General features: G+C 40.3%; 1 protein-coding gene across 6 annotated transcripts; it reads left to right on the top strand.

Moving 5' to 3' along the window:
- The first annotated feature begins 1,054 nt into the window (after positions 1–1,054).
- Positions 1,055–19,474, top strand: ago2 (argonaute RISC catalytic component 2). Of its 6 annotated transcripts, none has more exons than XM_029442468.1 (20): positions 1,055–1,352; positions 2,560–2,610; positions 3,910–4,090; positions 4,181–4,301; positions 4,451–4,632; positions 4,917–5,053; positions 5,140–5,274; positions 5,430–5,517; positions 5,859–6,006; positions 6,123–6,242; positions 6,846–6,968; positions 7,129–7,262; positions 7,884–8,068; positions 8,523–8,682; positions 8,798–8,888; positions 9,098–9,292; positions 9,486–9,620; positions 10,065–10,166; positions 10,358–10,557; positions 11,003–19,474. In XM_029442468.1, the coding sequence occupies exons 1-20, from the start codon at positions 1,334–1,336 to the stop codon at positions 11,109–11,111; spliced, it is 2,616 nt and encodes an 871-aa protein (XP_029298328.1). In that variant the 5' UTR covers positions 1,055–1,333; the 3' UTR covers positions 11,112–19,474. The 6 variants fall into 6 exon arrangements, with proteins under 6 accessions (XP_029298328.1, XP_029298327.1, XP_029298325.1 ...); XM_029442467.1 differs by having other exon boundaries at positions 9,480–9,620; XM_029442465.1 differs by having other exon boundaries at positions 3,895–4,090; positions 9,480–9,620.
- Positions 19,475–20,827: the final 1,353 nt, after the last annotated feature.

Below are 20,827 nucleotides of genomic sequence, written 5' to 3'. Positions count from 1 at the left end.
TTTGAACTGCATTCATTTCACTTTTGCAATAACCCGGATGCTTTTATTGTCCAGTCGGGACGTTTCTACTATTACTAATTATAGCCTTTACACATAAGGCTTAATCACTTTTTTTATTGCTATTTTAATACCTAATTATTTTTTCACAATACAACATTGTTTTTGAAAATGTATAACAAATTCAACTCTTACCTGTGTTCTTCATCCATAGCTTCACCTCAAGCCCAATGCTTTTATTCCATACTGGATCTAATCGTCTGTAGAATAAAACAATATACTGTAGTCCTGGTCTAAAATTCAGTGTATACCTACCGTCTCAACAAACTACGTTGCCTAGTTGAACCTTCTGCACACAGTGTAATTATTTTCGTACATCGATCCCTGAACTAGTAAACAGGGATAAATGATTGAAGATTGTTTAAATACTTTAATATTAGCTTATCTGACTTTGGTGCCCCGGAAATACTCCCCCCATCGAGGACACTTCCTGTTGTGTCTTGCTTGTGGTCAGGTTTTGTAGTTCACTTTTTTATTTTTATTTTAACTAGCTAGTATTGTTAGCAAGATGATAAATGGCAATTTGGGTTTGTGTTTGTAAAGAAAACTACCTTTGCAGTGTTTTTTTTTATTCAATTTCGGGTGAAGGCTGAGATCGCGCAACTCACGTCTGACGTCACCGAAGAGTTCAATTAACAAGATAGTTCCCCTCCGGTTGACATCTACAAAAAACGTTGTTGCAAATGTTTCACGTGTGTGAAACTGTCTAAAATTATAACACTGGGGAAAAAGGTAAACAGGATGAACGTATCCGGTCAGTCTATCTGAACTGTAAATTAGTTATACAACAAACAGTGTATATTGTAGCTGTTATATTATTGTTTCTTTAACAGAAGTGCCAAGCTTCCATATATGTTACAGATACTGGCTTTTTAATAACTCAAACTATTGCGCTGGTGGGACAACACATATTTTATGAGATACAAAATATACAACAAAAAAAGTATAAATGTAAAGGTTTCGGCTTCTTAACGGAAAGTGACCAAAGACGGAAGTAGAAAGGAGGGAACCCTCTTGCCCTACATGGGTCTTTTCTGTGCTATCTTTTCTCTCGGCTCCCGTTTTGTGTGTTGGGGGGATGGGGCCGTGCCGAGGATGAGAGACTCCAAATATTTACCACTTGGCTAACTAAATATCTTTATTTCCTAACTGGATTTCCTCCCTCGGTCTTGTAAATATAACTACTTTTCGATCACGCATGAGTTTAGGTGGAATTTGTCCAAAATAAAGTGGAGTATCTGTACGTCCACGACACACGCTTAAAAAAGTCGACAAAATGTATTCCTCTACTGGAGGTAAGTGGTGCAGCTAACATTAGCCTCGGCTAAGTGATGCAGCTAGCAACATTTAACACACTAGTTGCAGCTTTTATCTGCTACATTTCCATTACTGAAACACAGAATCGATTCATTTTTCATAAAGCTATCTAAATATTATAAAACTCACCTAATGCTTTGATCAAGAACATGTCGTCTCAGTCTTAAGTGGAGGCATTAGTAGTAGAGGCAAGCTTAGCTAGCGTGCAACAACAAGAAGCTCCTGTTAGCCAAGTTAGCTTAAACGGTACCTCGTTTCCCGAACTTGTTGTTAGTTAGCTTCCCAATGTAATTCCACAAAGTGTGATCGGTTGTTGTATATGTTCTTAATAAATAAATAATTAACACAAGGATCATTGTTATGAGTATTTCTCAGTTTAACACTTACGTCCGGAGGTAAAGCAATATTTAGCGGCCGACCATGCTATCTAATCTCATCACCAATCTAAGCTATGGTTAGCTAATAGTATCCAACTTCAATTTGGTAATTTCAGTAATGTTGCATCGTTTTTGCCCACAATATTAATTTCCCTAAACCAATAAATCCCTCTGTTAATGTCACACTGACTTTATGACATTGAACAAATAACGAGTAAACGATAAGGAGGCATATGAAGTTTGACTTGGGCTAGGTGCAGTTTCAGTGTAACAGTTGACACTCATTTGGCAATTAGACTAATTATGTTAGAATATTGTAGCATTTTCTATTTAAGGTTTTCCCTCTGCCATTGGCATGTTATCCTTAAAAACGAACAATAGCACCACTGTATTGTATTTTCCCATAATTTTAGGAATTTCTTAGTTATTACTAAGTTCTTACTTATATTGAATTGGCATGCACGATCTCCAGGAGAAAGGGTGGTGGCTTCAGCAGAGTTTGATAAACAGCTTGCTTGTTTCCATCTGTGTGGATATTGATAAGAGTTTTGGAAGAAAAAAAGCTGCCCTTGATTGTGGATGATGGTGTTGTGGAAGCGATAAGAGAGCAAGACATACTGAAACGAAACAAGTGTTTGCAATGGAAATGTATTAGTAAAGATGAGTAGCGTTCTGTACTTTTCTGTCATGTGTTAAGGGACTCAAATGTATGTATTCACCACTATGTATTTAAGTACAGTGTGTGTGTGTGTGTCAGATCAAGTAGGATTTTAGAGCACCCATAACATGTTTGTTTTGTCCCATGTAGCTACCGAGATGCAAGAGGGACCTCCCCGTTCCACTGGGTCACCAGGCTCTGGTAAGCTTTTCAACATATTTATGCTTTCTGGCCATAAACCGGTCCAGTATAAGTGGAAACTTCTTGCTTTTTTTTTTACACCATTCAAGCATCACCGTATGTTCTGATCTGAAGTACAATTTAACCTTCTGATTGAATAAAGTAATGGTTCAGGAAATAAGAAACGCATGTGATTTGACGCAGTAGATGAGATCCTTTTAAGGCAAATGTTGTTCTAGATGTTCAATTTCTTCTAAATGTACCTCCATTTTGTGCTCTGAATGGCAAAGCATACACGAAAGGTTATTCATTGATAGCCGCCATATGTTACTAGGTTTTAGTCTGACTGAACAGAGCTGAAGCACACAGATAAGGATTGAGAATGTGTCCTGACAGTCTTACTGTAATATCTGAAGTTCCAGATACAGAGCTTATTTTTTCCGCCTGTCTACTAATGATGAGAGCTCAGAGTATCGTCTCCAGGTTAATACAAAGAATACACAACACCTCAAAATCTGACCAGACTGGTTCTGATTTCGAGCTGGCAAGGTCCAAATACTCCCATAGCTCAGTGATGCTAGCCAACTGCAACCCAAAACAAATGGTGAACTAAGCGGTAGTGTTATGTGATGACTTGACTCACTGGCTCATAATATTTTTGAAACTTCTGTGCAAGTAGTAAAGCTTGCAATAAGCAGATGTAAAAGACTTGATTCTGTAACTGCATGCTCACCTCAGTTATTCAGAAACTAATTTCAGCAGATAAATTAGAACTACTTTTATTTTATTTTACACCTCGTATATAACTTCTGCCATTCAAATCTGGGATGACAATTGGCTATGTTTTTGAGTTTGCCTCAATTTGACCTACACGTGTAGCACTAGTTGACATGGCTGAACAGGTTGTGCAGAACCAGTTGAGACCTGTCACAGAAGACATGTCTTAGATAGTTTTTGCTAAAGGTAACCATTTAAAAGAAGACTTTACATCTCTAATTTGGCACAGAATGTACAAATGAGGTGTTCCTCACTCATTCCTTTTAATGGGTTCTAATGTTTTTACATTCTGTGAAGTCTGTTAACATGAAACATGTTTGAGTTCTGGAGGAAAACAAGCTTTTATTTTTCATTTTGATCAGTTGAGAAACGCAACACTGATTTTATTCTTATTTATTTTCTATCTGTGGGACACTAGTTATTTATGTGGTCAAAATATACTAACTGGGCCTTTTTAAGATCTTGAGAAATTTCCGCTGTCTATATAATGTGATACTAATTATTCAATATGCCACTTTCCTACATTTGACCCCCCTGTTTTAGACCCGTCATCCTCCCCAGTGCCCGAATATGTGTTCAAGCCACCATCACGGCCGGACTTTGGCACCATGGGCAGGACAATCAAGCTCCAGGCCAACTTCTTTGAGATGGAAATCCCCAAACTGGAGGTCTACCATTATGACATCGACATTAAGCCTGAGAAATGCCCTAGGAGGGTCAACCGGTACGTATATATGTATACTTCATCTGCGGCCCCTGGCACGTCGTAGACCAGTTGTTGGAATGTAATTAATTTGTTTCATTTTGTTCTCAGTGAAATTGTGGAGCACATGGTCCAGCACTTTAAAACACAAATATTTGGTGATCGAAAGCCGGTGTATGACGGGAGGAAGAATCTCTACACTGCCATGCCCTTGCCCATAGGCAGAGACAAAGTACGTACTTTTCAGGACAACCTGCAACGATAACATCTCCACTTTTAGAGAAATTGCATGGACATTTGTTTAAAAAAAAAATGTTAGTCTTAAAATAAAACAGCAGTGCTTCTCTTTTCTTCCTTTCTTCTTGCGTATTTACTAACCAGGTGGAGCTCGAGGTAACCATTCCTGGTGAAGGCAAAGACCGCAGCTTCAAAGTATCCATCAAGTGGGTGTCCTGCGTTAGCCTGCAAGCGCTGCACGAGGCTCTAGCAGGGCGGCTACCCAGCGTCCCCTTCGAGACCGTCCAAGCCTTGGATGTGGTCATGAGACATTTGCCCTCTATGAGGTGGGCTTTTTATTATTCAACATTGATTTTCATGTAAGGTAGAATTTTCTCGGTGGATGTTTTAGCACTTATTACAAATTGGATATACTTTACATTAATGCTGACCATTCTTCAAGTGCAGAAATAATAAAGTTGTGTTCAAAATAAACAGAAACCAAATACATTTTCCAGAAAGGAGGTGGGGGGGGACTATGATTTGAAGATATTGCATCGCACTTTACATCAGGAGCTTCTGTTTCTCAGCACATGTTAATCAGGTTTCACAACTGACTGTCCTGTTGCAGGTATACCCCGGTGGGCCGCTCTTTCTTCACTCCCTCAGAGGGATGTTCGAACCCCCTCGGTGGTGGCAGAGAGGTGTGGTTTGGCTTCCACCAGTCAGTCAGACCTTCCCTTTGGAAGATGATGCTCAACATCGACGGTGACTTAAGTTTTGATTGTGCACAAGTCGCGTGAAGTGAAGTTGTTTGTATAAATCTCACCTCTGTGTGCTCGTTTTGTTTGCAGTTTCCGCCACTGCGTTCTACAAAGCCCAGCCTGTAATTGAGTTCATGTGTGAGGTCTTGGATTTCAAAAGCATTGAAGAACAACAAAAGCCCTTAACAGACTCTCAACGAGTGAAATTTACCAAGGAAATCAAAGGTGACTAAATCGACGTCTGTTAAAGTCTGTGTCAATTAGACGTTAAATATTTGTATTTATAATAAGGGGGGGGGGGGGGGGAAATGTTGAGCTTTCTTAATATCTATACACGTTTTCAACATTCTGTTATCCTTCAATGGGATTCCTCTTTCCAGGTCTGAAGGTGGAGATCACTCACTGTGGGCAGATGAAGAGGAAGTACAGAGTGTGCAATGTGACCAGAAGACCAGCCAGCCACCAAACGTAAGAAAGCTCTTCTATCTCGTCTTTGTTCACATCGCCGTGACTTCAACTATTGCTGAAGTTCCTCATCTGCAGAACCAGGCATGGAACATAATGCACACGGGGATCGCATGGTGCAATACTACAAATGCAAAAAATGTGGACAGACTGGAGTAAAGTTCTGCCAGTGCCAATAGATATTTTCCCCCACATACCGATTAATCGTTTAATTAGCTACTGAACCGGTTCTTTGATCACCCGGCTCCATTGAGCATCTTAGAAGTCCAAGTCTTGGTGGCAAAAAAACAACTGTGTTCGCTGTTTCTCTTCCTCCTTCATGTTCTGGTGTGTGCTTCCCTCAGGTTCCCCCTGCAGCAGGAAAACGGCCAAACTATTGAATGCACAGTAGCACAGTACTTCAAAGACAAGTACAAGCTCATCCTGAGATACCCACACCTCCCGTGTCTACAGGTGGGACAGGAGCAGAAGCACACCTACCTACCTCTCGAGGTAAGCGCCACTAAACTCCTGTACTTGCTTGTCGGACATGTTTTTTTGAAAATGTGCCCGATTCACTGTTTACTTTCCCTCCTGAACCTGTTTTGTATCATGTGTGTCCTCTTCAGGTGTGTAACATAGTGGCAGGACAGCGCTGCATCAAAAAGCTGACAGACAATCAGACCTCCACTATGATTCGTGCCACAGCCCGATCTGCACCAGACCGCCAGGACGAAATTAGTAAATTGGTAAGTCGTCGAGAGAGAGAGAGATGTTTACGGAACATTCCTGGCACTGTCACGTACACAATGGTCCAACAATCAGTCAGGACTCAGGAGGCAAATTATTGGGAGCGGCAAAATAAAAGAGGAGAAATGATTGGGGTTTAATTATTCATCAAGATTCAGCAGCTGCGTGACCGGTTTCTTTACTTATGTTCTAAAATAGGCTCAGAGCGAGATAAGAAAAGTTTCTGCCCGTGTTGCCAAGTTTTTCAGTTTGATACCAAACACAGTGTAGTGTTTGCTGATTGGCTACTGGAGTAGAAGGCTCATACCTTGTAACGGCTGGCACCATAGTGTTCAGTCGTAATAGTGATGTGCAAACAGTATATACTGCGTATAGGTTCATAGCACCTCCGCCACAGCAACACATTGACGATGCTGCTTGGAAATGATATTCAGGAATGTTTTTTTAAACATTTTGTGTAAAAAAACATCTACAATTGTTAAATTAGCTTTTTATATATATATAGTAACTATTTGATGAAAAATGTTAACTTATCTTAAGTTTGCAGGAATTTTGGTGCCGTTCACATTTAATATAATTGCTACGTTTGTTTGTTTTTTCAGATGAGAAGTGCGAACTTCAACACGGACCCTTACGTTCGTGAATTTGGTGTGATGGTGAGGGATGAGATGACAGAAGTGAATGGCCGTGTCCTACAAGCCCCTTCCATTCTGTATGGCGGCAGGGTACGTTGATCACCAGTTTGGATGTGTTGATAATGGCCTGTACTTTTCACGCATGTTGCGGCCACTCAATTCCTTTATTGGTATTAAGTTTTATTGGCATTACTTCATCTTGTGTACAGTGACCAGCACTAATACGGCTGCTGTCGTAATATTTTTGCAGAACAAAGCAATAGCCACACCAATCCAGGGAGTATGGGACATGAGAAACAAGCAGTTCCACACTGGCATTGAGATCAAAGTGTGGGCCATCGCCTGCTTTGCACCACAGAGGCAGTGCACTGAACTCCTGCTCAAGTAAGTGAGATACATAAAGTGCATGTGACTTTTGGGAGAGTTTGATGTACAGCAAAAGAGTTGCGAGCATAACGTAGGGCCTAAAATACAAGGATGCATTTAGCCATGAGCTGGCACTTTGGAGCGCAGAAACAGAACAAAGCTGTCTTATTTGATTTGTGCCTCCTGTTGGGTCTTTCACAAATGACATGACAGCCCAGTTTACAGAGTCTCTCGCTGTGTTACCCCCTGAGGGCCGAGGTATTTTAACTCTACGGGGGCGTAACTGTGCATGTTGAATATGTACAGCTGTGCCATTCATTTACAGTGCTTATGCTATTTTTTGTCATTTGCATTCGTGTACTTTATATGGAGTATATTTCAAGCTTCATGTCAGTGTTGACATGTTTGATGCAGAGGATGGCACGTGCATGTGGGTCTCATTGTGTCTTTCAGATATATTGTGGTTCAGAATATACCTATTGAAGTTATTGATTATTTTGAACACTGGAGTGAAGATACACAGGGTAGCTCAGAGACTGCTTTAAGTTCTGGACTGCGACTCACTCTTGCTTTGATGTTTGCCGGTCATTTGCTAAACCTCACTGAACTGTGAATAAACAAGTTCCTCATCTGTCTCAGAGCATTCACAGATCAGCTGAGGAAGATCTCTAGGGATGCAGGGATGCCCATCCAGGGTCAGCCTTGCTTCTGTAAGTACGCCCAAGGAGCGGACAGCGTGGAGCCCATGTTCAGGCACCTCAAGTACACCTACCAGGGCCTCCAGCTGGTGGTCGTCATCCTCCCGGGGAAGACGCCTGTTTACGGTGAGGGATCCACTCATGCAGTCTGTTGTTGTTGTGTCATTTAGTGCTGCATGATTTATATTCCTGCAGCAGAGATAAGACCCTAACCCTAGCTCTGACAGTTGGTCTGGTGTATCTGAACAGCCTGCTTGGTAAGTTTTACCGCTTCTACTTCTGATTTAGGAAGTTTCCACAAAGCAATACGGTCCAAGTAAAGCTGCATCGTCTCTGAGTCTTCCTACTTGTTCTCCTATTCGCTTCCCAACTCACTCTGTTATTTAAACCTCAGTAATCCAATCTCACTTGTACGTAACTAGAGAAAACTCATTTATTTTACACTTAAGGTTGCCAGTGTCCCAAATGTCTGCGTTTGGTCAGTGTACCTGCACGTACCTAATGTGAGGAACCAGAGAAGGAACATCAGTATTATAAGATCATGTTTAACTAATTGATATCTATTTATTGTGTGTTGCAGCTGAGGTGAAACGTGTCGGGGACACGGTACTTGGCATGGCCACGCAGTGTGTGCAGGTGAAGAATGTTCAAAAGACGACACCTCAGACCCTCTCCAACCTCTGTCTGAAGATCAACGTCAAGCTGGGCGGAGTCAATAACATCCTCCTTCCACAGGGCAGGTTAGTGAAGACGCTAATAATGAAATCCTCAATGTGAATATCTTTAAATTGTAAAAACATCTTGTTTTTTTGTGCTGAACTTCACCTGTGTCTCCACTCTGCGTTTTTGTACCAGGCCGTTAGTCTTCCAGCAGCCAGTGATCTTCCTTGGGGCAGATGTGACTCATCCACCTGCAGGAGATGGAAAAAAGCCTTCCATCGCTGCTGTAAGTAACACCCCATCACTGTTCATTTACCTGTCACAAAATATTTTATAGGGGTGTAATGCAAGTGCCAAAATTGCAGAGAATCACCCACCTCAGCTCTTAAGCTTCTTTCAACTCATTGTTTTGGTTGTATGGCTGAGCCTCAGCTGCTCCCAGCGACCTCAAGAGTCGATCCTTTCATTTGATACTAAAGGATATTCCCTTTCCAGGTTGTTGGTAGTATGGATGCCCATCCCAGCAGATACTGTGCCACAGTGCGGGTGCAGCAGCACCGTCAGGACATCATCCAGGACCTGGCCACCATGGTGAGGGAGCTGCTCATCCAATTCTACAAGTCCACCCGCTTCAAGCCCACCAGAATCATCTACTACCGCGATGGCATCTCTGAGGGCCAATTCAACCAGGTGATACACATATCAGGGATGATGCAGGAAGGAACCTGAAATATATAGACACGTTTCTTCAGACCCTACATCGAATAAAATAATGTACTTCACAGCGCTTAGTGTAATGTTAATGCTTGTCAGTGTAAATGAGTAGCGCTTCTCATCTATGCAACTTTTCACCTGATAATCTTAAATACCTTTTGAGTCACAGGTCCTTCAGCATGAGCTGCTGGCGATCCGGGAGGCTTGCATCAAACTAGAGAAGGACTACCAGCCCGGTATCACCTTCGTGGTCGTGCAGAAGAGGCATCACACAAGACTGTTCTGTATGGACAGAAATGAGAGGGTCAGTATTGTGTCATTGGTAGGGATGGGAATTGTATTCAAAATAAGAGACGGCTCACAAGTCTGAGACTAAAATGTTGTAACCATTTTGGTACTTAGTTGCAGTTACCTTCTAAAAGCAAACCAGCAGTAGAAAAAGGTTCGGCCTGCACCGTTGGCACCTAGCCAGCTGCCACAGGTGTTAGTGTACGCTCACGCAATGTTCCTCTATTAGTGGCATTAGGTAATCCTAAGGAATTTAATGACACGATCACGACACTAGCATTTAAACCCCTACTTGGAAATGCCATGTCCATATCTGGATGTTGACTTTTCAATTTAAAGAAAGTTGTGCATAGGTCACAATTTTAGGTGGCGCCTTTACCACCTAAGTTTAAGTTTGTTGTCCAAACATTGAAAGGAAAACTTCTAACTCACTAATGCAGTTCTGTGTGGATCTTTGCAGGTTGGGAAGAGTGGCAACATTCCCGCAGGCACCACAGTGGACACCAAAATCACTCACCCATCAGAATTTGACTTCTACCTTTGCAGTCACGCTGGCATTCAGGTAAGAACTGTAATTGAACTAAAAAAATGTAATTGCCTGTGAAGTATTTTAGAAAAAGGAATTAAAATGTTGGATTTTGCCTGCATGAAAAACAAATGGATCATCAGGCAGATTAGGTAATAACATAAGACTGTAGTGGAGGCAGTGTTTCCCCTCGTGCTAAACCTGTCGTCTATGATCCCTCCTTGCAGGGTACCAGCAGGCCGTCTCATTACCATGTGCTCTGGGACGACAACCACTTCTCATCAGATGAACTGCAGGTCCTGACCTATCAGCTGTGCCACACTTATGTGCGCTGCACCCGTTCAGTTTCCATCCCAGCACCAGCTTACTACGCCCATTTGGTGGCTTTCCGGGCTCGCTATCACTTGGTGGATAAAGAGCACGACAGGTAAGGACTCTGAGCTGTTTGTTGTGTTTGCCACAGCTTTGTGTACATTAATCTGGTTAGTGATGTCAGATGATTCATTTTGCTTTTAATAGCCCGCTAACTAACTGGTTAACTTTAAAAAAAAATGCAAAATTGACAAGAGGTTAGGGGCGCAACAGATTCCAAAACTCACGATTCGGATCGTATTACGGTTTTCTGAATTACGACTCTGATAATGTTTTTGGATCAGAAATGAAATCGACTCTCTCTGGCTGCAAACGGCTAACGTTGCTACCTCTCCTGCAGAGTCCAACATGGATTGTTGTTCACAATGTAGCATTTATCAGGGATGTGGGCTACTATAGGCCGAAAATATTCTTGATGGTTACCCGATAAATCTGGTAACTCGAACCTCAATGAGACGTTCAGTTTTTACCTGTCTAAATTTTTATTTATGCCGTTTCAGTGCCGAGGGCAGTCACACATCAGGCCAGAGTAACGGGCGGGACCAACAGGCCTTGGCCAAGGCTGTGCAGATCCACCAGGACACCCTGCGCACCATGTACTTTGCCTGAGAGCAAACAACCCCAGGTTGGCGTGGGTGAGACCCCACTGATGGAACACACTACCCCTCGCTGTCTCACTGTCGGCTGTAGATAGCGTCACAGTGGGTTCACATAGTGATCTCCCTACCTAACAGACCGGTCGGTTCCCCATATGTCTACAATTGTACTTCAGCCCCTGACCCACCCAAATTACGCCAGCTATTAGACTGTACGATGCAAAGGAATCCCTCTTTCTTGGGGTTTGCGTTGGAAGAGGTTTTTATTTACATGTTGTGCATTAGTGTGTATTTGTTGTTGGGAAATACGTTGCAAAGTATGAAAGGAAATGGACAAGTTTGTACACTGATGGAAGAACTCTACCATTTCTAAACTAGTGGGCAGTATCGTTATAAATTGGGGTGATTTTATAATTTAAAAGAAGCAGTTTATCCCTCCTTCTCCTATTTCCATTGTTTGTTAGGGTCTTGGTGCTTGAAGGGAGACGGATCAAATTCATTAAGATAAAGGGGGGGGGGGGGGTCACTGTTTATATGCCTAAAGAGTTGCTCCTCTGACAAACATTATTTATCAGCCAATCAAAGCAAAGTGCACTGACCACAATGGGTACTTCAATCAGGACAAAAGTACTTAATATATTGAGGGTTGTGTGTGTGTGATTTTTCACATAGGGCACTATGTGACAAAAAGTGCCATTTGAGACCAGCTTTCCGTTGTCATGTCTGTGTAAAACTATGAACTATTAGGCCCACATCTGCTGGGGTTTCAGTATTTGTCCATGATTGACACTGACATGCCAAATCTGCTGACAATTTATTTACAAAAAGGATTCTTTGCATCAGATTTGTTATCAACCCTTGAACCAACACTTAGTTTATTCTAGATGAAAGGGGGCGTTCAGTGTTTAGATAGAAATTGGAGAAAAAAACGCAATTGTATCCTTCTCTGCCTTCTGAGTCTGAACTGGCATACTTTCACCGGTAACTCTAGGATTCCCTTGCCGAGACTTCGTGTATTGGGACCGGTTCCCAACAAGGACACTTTTCTAATGTAGTCTGAGCCGTGTTGATAAAGACACATGATTTAGAAATCAACATGGAGGGGAACTTGATGAAATCCTTTTTTGTTCCCTTTTTTTAGTCTAATTTAATTTCAATCAGTTTTATTTTGTTTGTTTTTATGCATGTAGCTGACTCATGTTTTAGACATTTAGGCATTTGTGATAATTGTTTTTTTTTTTCCTTTCTACACATTAACCCTACTTGTATGTTTTAATGTATATAGCAACAGGATAGTGTTTTCTGCAGTGTATTTGTCAGAGCGGGATATTTGTGTGGCGTCTCAATATCCAGGCATTCGGTACAGGGGAGTGAAAGCTGCAACATTTTAGAGATTAACTGATTTGAAATTCCCTTTAAAAAAAAAACACAAAAAAACTAGTGTTTGCTCCATGAATTGGAACAGTCGTCGCACAAAAGCTTGGGTTTTATGCAAATGACTTTTTGTGAGTCTTTATACTATATAGTAATGTTGGTAATAAGGTATATTTTGAATAAGCTTTCAGTGGAGGCTGCTGAAAATATAATCTTTTTTTTTTTTTTTTTATGACTGGCCCACATGTAGTCTAAATTAACACTGTCTATTTGTATAAAGATTTTAAATGTTCTCTTGCCTTCTAAGACTGTTAAAGTCTTACTAATAATTCTATACATTTCCTAACATCCCACCTAAGTTTTACTCTCAAATTAAGCTCGCGAATGTTCTCATAGTCTTGATTGGAGGCGAGTAGTCTATATTTTCTAACTATGCATCATTTTTAACCAAGATATTTAGCAGTGGGGTATCTCACATAAATTTGGCTCATTTATAGAGGTAGATAATCAGGGCTTTTTTTTTTTTATTATTATTGACGTTTTTTAGCATGTTGCATTTAGTAGCGTTTTTTTAGTGCTTATCGGCGTCTTCATGTCTTTCTAACGGGCTGAAGTATTTGTGGTCATTTGTAACAATGTAGATTTTATAGCCTGAACATTTGGTGTATCCTTTGTAACACACAATCTTTCTTAGCCAAACAAGATTACAAACTTTTACATGATTAATATTCAAAAGACATGGAAGCACAAAAGGACATCTGGAGTCTAGGTGCTTGAAGTTTTCACTGTAAACCACCTTAAATCCTCACTGGACTGGTCAAACGAGACTTTTTAACTTGTACGCAAAAAAAAAAAAAAAGATGCTTCATCATGTTGAGGATCTTTTCTCTTTCCCTTTGACGACCTCTCTGTGTTACCCTTTTTACTCATTACCTGTAAAGCAACTAGAAATCCGACGGACTGTGTTTGTGGGGCATTCTGAAATCATGTACTTGATATTTACTGTTATGATGTCAATATTGTTCTTATCGGTGCTGGTCTCACAACATGTAAATTTGATGCACTTTTGATAACAGAACGTTGGTATGACTTCTATAGATGTATGTTCCTCAATCGAAGCAGGAGGCTCGGCCATATGTTGCGTGACACTGGTGTAATTGTATGGAAATGGCCGTGTGTTCTACCTCTTGTTACCTGTTTTAGTGTTATGGTAACATCACACTGCTGGCCATTTCTGTATAATTACCCCTGCTATCTATCTAATTGGCATTGTTTGAGTCTTGCATTGACAGTAGAGGTTGGTGTGCATGACTGTGTACGCGCTTCGTCAGTTTATGAAGTTGCGTGATATTTTATTTCATATTTACTCAAACTGATAAGAGAGAATGTGTTTCGTTTCTTCTTCTTTTAAGGGTTTTGAGCGTTGAGCTGTGCGACCAAATTCTTGAAGTGTTTGTGTTCAAACACACCTTTCCCTTCTTTCTTTCCTTTTTTTATTCTATGCACCAGTTAAATGACAGACTTTTTTTTGACACCTTGGTTTTCCACCTGAGCAGTAAAACAATAATTGCAAAGCCTACATCAGCTACGATCATTGCATACGCTTTGAGTTAGAGGAGTTGTGAATGCACCCTTGTGGTGCCGTTGGTCAGAAGCGCGTATTGAGATCCATGTGAAAATAGATTTGTATGGGTTTCAGCAAAGCCTTTTGATCAGTTAAATGTCATCACAAAATGGTCATGCATTGAAATCTTTCATTCAAGTACAAGTGTGATCTTCAGTTGTGTTTTGTGGAGCCTCGTTGTTGGGTCTGTGTTTGGAAACGCGAATGTCGTATTGTGGGGAAAGTGTCCTAAATGAAAGTGCGCTGAAATTGAGAACATCCAGTTGTCGTTGGGAGGTGGCTTTGTACTTGTCGTCGCCGCTCCTTTCGTGTTTTACATGACCTATACCAGCACCTTAACATAGCAGATCAGAACGCCATTGCTTTTCCTGGAGAGAAAACTCAAACATTTGACAATGTTTTTGCACTAAACATGAATGAACTTTTGTAGCTGTTGCAGCATTAAAGAGTATTTATAAGGTGGCAGACTTGCAGCTTCTTTCTTTTTTTTTTGGATTTTTAGAAGGGAGCAGTTGGTATAGGTGGCGCACCAGTGTGCGCACTTGCCGTTCAGAAAGCCACGCCTGCTGATCAACAGAGATTCTACCTAGCTAACCAGCATTCAGTCATGTAGTCTTGGAGCAATATCCTAATGCCTTTTTTTAAATGTTAACGAAATAGGGAAGCGTGTAGTTGCGTAGGTGGGGTTGCCTTTGTACAGTGACGTGGGAGAAAGGTGCTTTATGCAAATCAACAAAACTGACAGGTGCTCGAAAAAAAAAGAGCCAATTTTAGTTTTGGACAACAAGATTTCTGCAGAGGCTTGTTGGATGCCAAAATGCAGTGTGAGGATGAAGTGTGCAGGTAGGTTTGACACGGTCGTAATGCTTAAAGTAAGGCCTCTTTATCGGTCGGACCCCAACATTAGACGATCATATCAAGATGCAGAAGAGGGTTTTCCCTTTTTTTTTACATAAATCTGCTTGATCATGATCAGCTAAACTTAACAAACGAATGAACACAACAGCCTGGATGAATGTGCCGCTACTTTAACGGTGCCCGAGGTGCTTAGGTAGGCCCCTGTTACCTTTGCCGTGGTAACACTAATGACATCACTTCACCTCAGTTTTTCTGTATCTTTGAGTTTCCAAAACTAGGAACAAGCAGGTGGTAGAAACGGATGGTTTGTAAACTAAATGGCATATCATAAGCTAATTTAATTGATCAGTTAATTTGTGTTTTCTCAATACCAGGTTCTTTTTCTTTTTATACGTATGTTCAAATGTTGGGTTGAAAGAGGCTAAAGAGATAAAAATTCCTCCAATTGTAACGATCAGCCTGTTTTTTTTTACTTTTGATCTTTTGAATGGTCTTGGAATAAAATACAGCTCGCCTTCCAATGAAGCAAAAACCTATAAATCAGTTTATTCCAAACCACAACCCTCTGTATAGTAACGTCTCTCTCTGCCTCTCATCCGTCTCTTGTAGAGAAACTATTGCTGACATAAAGACACCTCTTGTAGAGTAGAACCTATTTTCCTAGCTCCAAATAATAACTGAATGTACTTAAAGCCTGCGTGGTTTGTAATATTGTATAGGCTATCCATCCAGTACATTTATACTTATGTTTGCTTCTCGTGTACAGCCTTTTTCTTTTGGGTGTTTTTCTCTTATTTATAGGGTATAATAATTGCAGAAAGTATTATGTTTTCTTCTTTAATATTTCATTTATTTAGATATCACCCACATCACAGCTGATATCATTAATCTTTTCACTGATCAACAGGAGGTATACAAGTCTACAGTTAAGATGTTTGCTACTGTAGTTTTTAGGAGACAACGTTTCACACTGTTGCAAAGAGTAGTCTTTTCCATTTCTGGCGTCATGCTTGTGTGAGGTGCTGTAACATAAGAGCTGTGTGTGTGTGTGTGTGTGTGTATATATGATGGTTGCTTTGATGTGTGATCTTGTTTGCAGTTAGATTTTTTGGCTTCTGCGTAAGCCCTCCGGTCTGATATTCCTGTCCTCTAAAATCCTCCCTGAGTTCAGCTCACTAACTCATTAGCGCAGTGCCACTTGAAAGCGGAATTGGAAAGAAGCTAAGGTTTTTGTTTGAGTGTTGCTTGTGTTCCTTACTTTTTGTAGTTGTATGACAACGCAGCTGTTTTTACAGATTTTAAAGAGTACTGTTTATGTGTGTATATTTACATGGCACCTGGCTGGCTTCAGCAAGCATCATTTTCCTCCTATTCCTAGATAAACTTTTCTGAAGCATCACTATGTCCTAGACAGATAGTCTTTATCATGCCAATGTCCACCCTGTCACCTGTACTGGTAGACCTGAGGAAAGAAGCACTACGCCTCATGTCCACCGGATGCAGCTACGTCACATTTTGGTTTTGCCTTCGTCTCGATTGTACTTTGTGTTAAGAGCTAAGTAGCAAATGTTAGCATGCTATCACGCCACAGTAAGATAGCGATGTTGGTGAGACTGGGAGCCGATAATCTCTGGCAGCCTGGAGTTAGTCAAAATGCATTGTTGTAGTAGCGTCCGGTGGACATTTGGGTTAGGCTTGGGGTTGTAGGAAATCTGACCTTGACTGAGTAGAAATGTTACCGAGCTTCACCAAACCAAACCAATGCCATCCAGCTGATCTACATGTATCCAAATCATGCAAGACTCATGTGGGTATTTTTGTATTTTCAAAGCATTTCTAGTCTTCAGAATGACTTGGCTTTTTATTTACCAACTTGAAAAAAAAAAAAACTACCTCAGAGCAGTGTCAGGTGCTAGCTAATATTAGCCCTCATTAATAATAATGGTAACAAAATCAAAAATTGTTGTGACCAAACCAATACAAGCCAATATTGTGTGAGAGCACTGTTCTTTTCTTGAACCTTAATAAATGGAAAACCAAGTAATCATGTATGACTGGTTGGTTGCTTTAGTTGGTTACAGTTTAGGGGACCAAATTTTTGTAATTGGAGTCTCATTGTGTCATGCGAGTCCTTCATTTTTCAAAAGATTGCAACAAAAATAACCCAGCACAACCTAGGATTCATGCGGAGAAGTTAACTGTAATCATGACTGGATCATTTGTCGACAAATGTGCCACCATGAAGTAATTGCTGTTCACTATGACATGTGTTGGCCATATTGAGGAACGTTTGTAGTGGCGGTGAAGGTTTGTTGGAAAGATGTATGTACAGCAATAATGTCTGTGGGCTGTGGATTGTTGGTAATTAGTTTGTCTTTACACCAGTCTGTCCTCTTTACGCAGGTCAAGGCAATGCTCAAACAGTTTTGACTTTTAGTTAACAGGACACTTTGCAAATGGGTAGATTAATTTGTCTCAATATTTGGAACCAGCTTTTTCTGTTTGTTTTACCAGAATGTTGAAATATTAAGATTGCATACTAGATATAGCCACTCCTTGTGATCAAATGCCTACATTTCTCTGCCGTGTTAACCCAGTACTGCAATAAAATCAGGGTGGATATCCCTGTCTCCTACTCAGTTCATTTCAGCTTCTTTTACAATTAGCCAGACTCGACGCCATTTTTGTTAAGATTATAAGATGTAGTTTTTGCATGCAACAATTTACAAAGGGAATATACACATTTTAACATACTTTTACAATGTAGCAGAACATTGTAAAACTTCATGGAAAGGTACAATGAGGCGGTGTGGCAATTAACTGCAGATTGTTTTAATTTAGTCTAAACTGAAAACATGTTTGTAGTCGTTTTTATGTGTGCCTTTTGTCAGATCTCTCTCTTCTCCATCTGCCCCAACATTGGGTTTGTGAGTCCTTTTTTTTAACAAAAAGGTTTGACAAAATCTGCTGCGTCACATAAATAAAAATATTCCATTTTTAATTATCATGCAACCTTGCGTGTAGATGCTGCATAGAACGATCAGTATTTGTGTTTTGCACTTTCAAAGCAGTCTCAAAAAGAAATGGCCCACTTGAGGTTGGGCAGAAAGTAAAAAGAAATAACTGACGAGGTATTTTATGCTATCAATAGGAATTATAAGGAATAATATGATTTTGAAGAGCTTTTCTAAAAAGGTTGATATATCTATATATATATATTCATGAAGTACCTCATAAGCCTGATATATGCTGCATTGACTTTTTTTTTTCTTCATATTGTCCAATAAAATTTTAATTTTCCCCTTTTGGGAGGTTTGAATGTCACTACAGGCTGTGCACACGCCACAACCAGTAAATCTGATGGCGTTCTCTTGTAACAAAAGAGTACATTACACTTTGTGGCCAAATGATAATGTGTCATTTATGCAATTTCTACGCAAATCTCAACATAATATTACTCACTTGTAGCCACGTCATATTTCTGTGCTGTCTTTTTATTTTTTGCATATTCTCTGTGTCTGTGTAGCCAAAAAAAATATATTGGGTGTAGTTGACAAAGAGTTGACGAGCACCAAGCGTCCTGCGAGGCTCTGTGGTATGACGAGACTGTTGACTCAGGTATTGTCGTGAAAAGGGCTGTATCTGCTTACTGTGTCCCTGTCCCAAACCTACCCCTTCTGCACCTTTGTCTTAAAATAGCCTTAGATCTACACATGAGGTTCCCATTTGGCCTTAAAAGTTGAACAAATTATGCACTACAATTTCACAGACTTGACAGAGAGCTCGATTCCCGTTCAGACACATTTCTTGAAGAGTTTGCGTCGCGTCATTGCCGTGTTATCTACCTCCTATGAATGTAGGGGCTGTCCTGGAGCTGTAGTGGACTGCAAAAACCTTTCTTGCTCATTTAAAGGAAAACAGACAATCATCTGTACTTTTCTTTATAAAATATATTCCCCTATTCATTCATACATAGAACTGATTCCAGGACACTCCAGTTTTCATGTTTTTCCCCCTCATTGGCCATTTTCATTTTATACATTGTGCTTTTTTTTTTTCATTGTAAACCATGATGGAGAAGCAAAGTGACCAAAGTCTCTTGGCAAAGGCAGCCCTGCACAGCCGTGTGAATTCAAACCTCCCTTCATTTGTGTCATTTTAAGCTCAGTTTTGAGTTGTTTTATTTTCTCTCTCTGTCTCTCTCTCTCTTCTCCCTTATTTAAACCACGACATGCCAAAACTGAATTTGCTGTCATTCCTGTTCTGCTGAGGGTCTTTATGTTGCTTATTTTTAATTTGTTCACATCCACTGCTAAGCTCCTTGTTTCTTGTTGTTGTAAAAGGTGTAAGCTTTGATTTCTATTTTACATTTCCTTATTTTTGTTAACAATTATGCTTACAGAACACAAGATATGCTGTAAACCCTGTTAGGACATAATGTGAATACGTATCACTTAATATAGTTCACTCTTTGGCTTGACTGTAAGTTGCGTTAATTAATAAAAATGTTTTAAAAGGTTTTCCTGTTGTGACTTTTCTGTTTTTAATGTTATGTTTTTATGCTAGGATTGAATAATTGTATGATTCATAATTGAAATTGTTTGCACCAGGCCTTTATCACAGCATGTAATTTGACTTGTCCTAGTAGGAAACTCACATTAGTGATGGGTCCCATTTTAATATTAATATATTATTATGTCCCATTAAGCCAGATGGACTATACCTAAACCCTGAAACTGAAGGATCTAAATTATTGTTATTTACTGTGCTTTTCCAACTGTGACTTGTTCGTTTTTACATGGAACTTTAAAGGGCTGTTATCGGGAATATTAACGGAGAAATGCCACTGGAACAATATACAAATCTTTGTTTTATGATGTAAAATCTATCTGCACTTTTGACTATCACAATACATTTCTACCAGTCTAAAACTAATTTAAAATATTGTTTTGCCCGTACAAATGACGGTCACCGTACAATATGCTGCATTAATTAATAGGCAGTGGTTCTGAATTACCACTTCAGTTTATCAGATAATCTCAAACCCTCATTCTGGCATCAAAAATGAATTGAGGCAGATGTTACGCTTTTTAAATGTAATTACACACTGCTTTCCTTGCTATTGGGTTCAAAGCAATTAAAGGTCCTTTCACCTCAAGTTGGTCTGTAGCCATGCAGATAGTATGGGCTTCATTTGCCTTAGATTTCTGACACCACGCCAATACAGTAGCCTGGCTCTTTGTCACAGATGCTTTGATACAGTGCCATCCTTGGTGTTTTATCAGTAACACCTGTGTTTTTCCTACTGTGACAAATCAAGATGTCTGCTGTGAAAAAGGCCTATAGAGGGGAATGGGATCTTCATTGAGCCTCAGGGTTGCACCTACAGAACATTACAGTATCATCAATTTCCCCCCTAAAGTAAAGAAATAAGTTTTATATTTATAAACTGCTGGGTGTCATTTGACAGCTTGAGTTATAGATAGCAAAACAATACTGGACAATATGGCAATATGGCAGCAAGCATCTATTTTCTATGTAAAGATATAGCCTAAGTGGAGTAATGTCTACCTGAGTAGAGAATGAAGTCAGGCTGTGTTTTAATCCCAGTTTCTTTGGGAATCTTTGTTTATGTTGTCAGTCCGGACGCGTCCTGTGTGTAGCTAGCTAATGGACATCGCTCACTTGGTGGTTAACGCTAATGATGCCTACCCGACCCACGGCGTTGTCGTGGAAACGTAACGGCTCGCCTCTGGTTAGCTCCGTCAGCACTGTTGCCGTTATTTTAGCTGTTAGCACTGTTAGCTGCTAGCTGCTAGCCACCGGCTCAGTAGTCGTCATATTGAGCCATGTGCCCCTCAAAACCATTTTTT

This window comes from Cottoperca gobio, chromosome 11 (genome assembly GCF_900634415.1).
Source record: "Cottoperca gobio chromosome 11, fCotGob3.1, whole genome shotgun sequence".
In the NCBI taxonomy this organism is placed as follows: Eukaryota; Metazoa; Chordata; class Actinopteri; order Perciformes; family Bovichtidae; genus Cottoperca; species Cottoperca gobio.
Note: the sequence above shows the minus strand (reverse complement) of the source record. Positions and strands in the feature narration are given on the sequence as shown.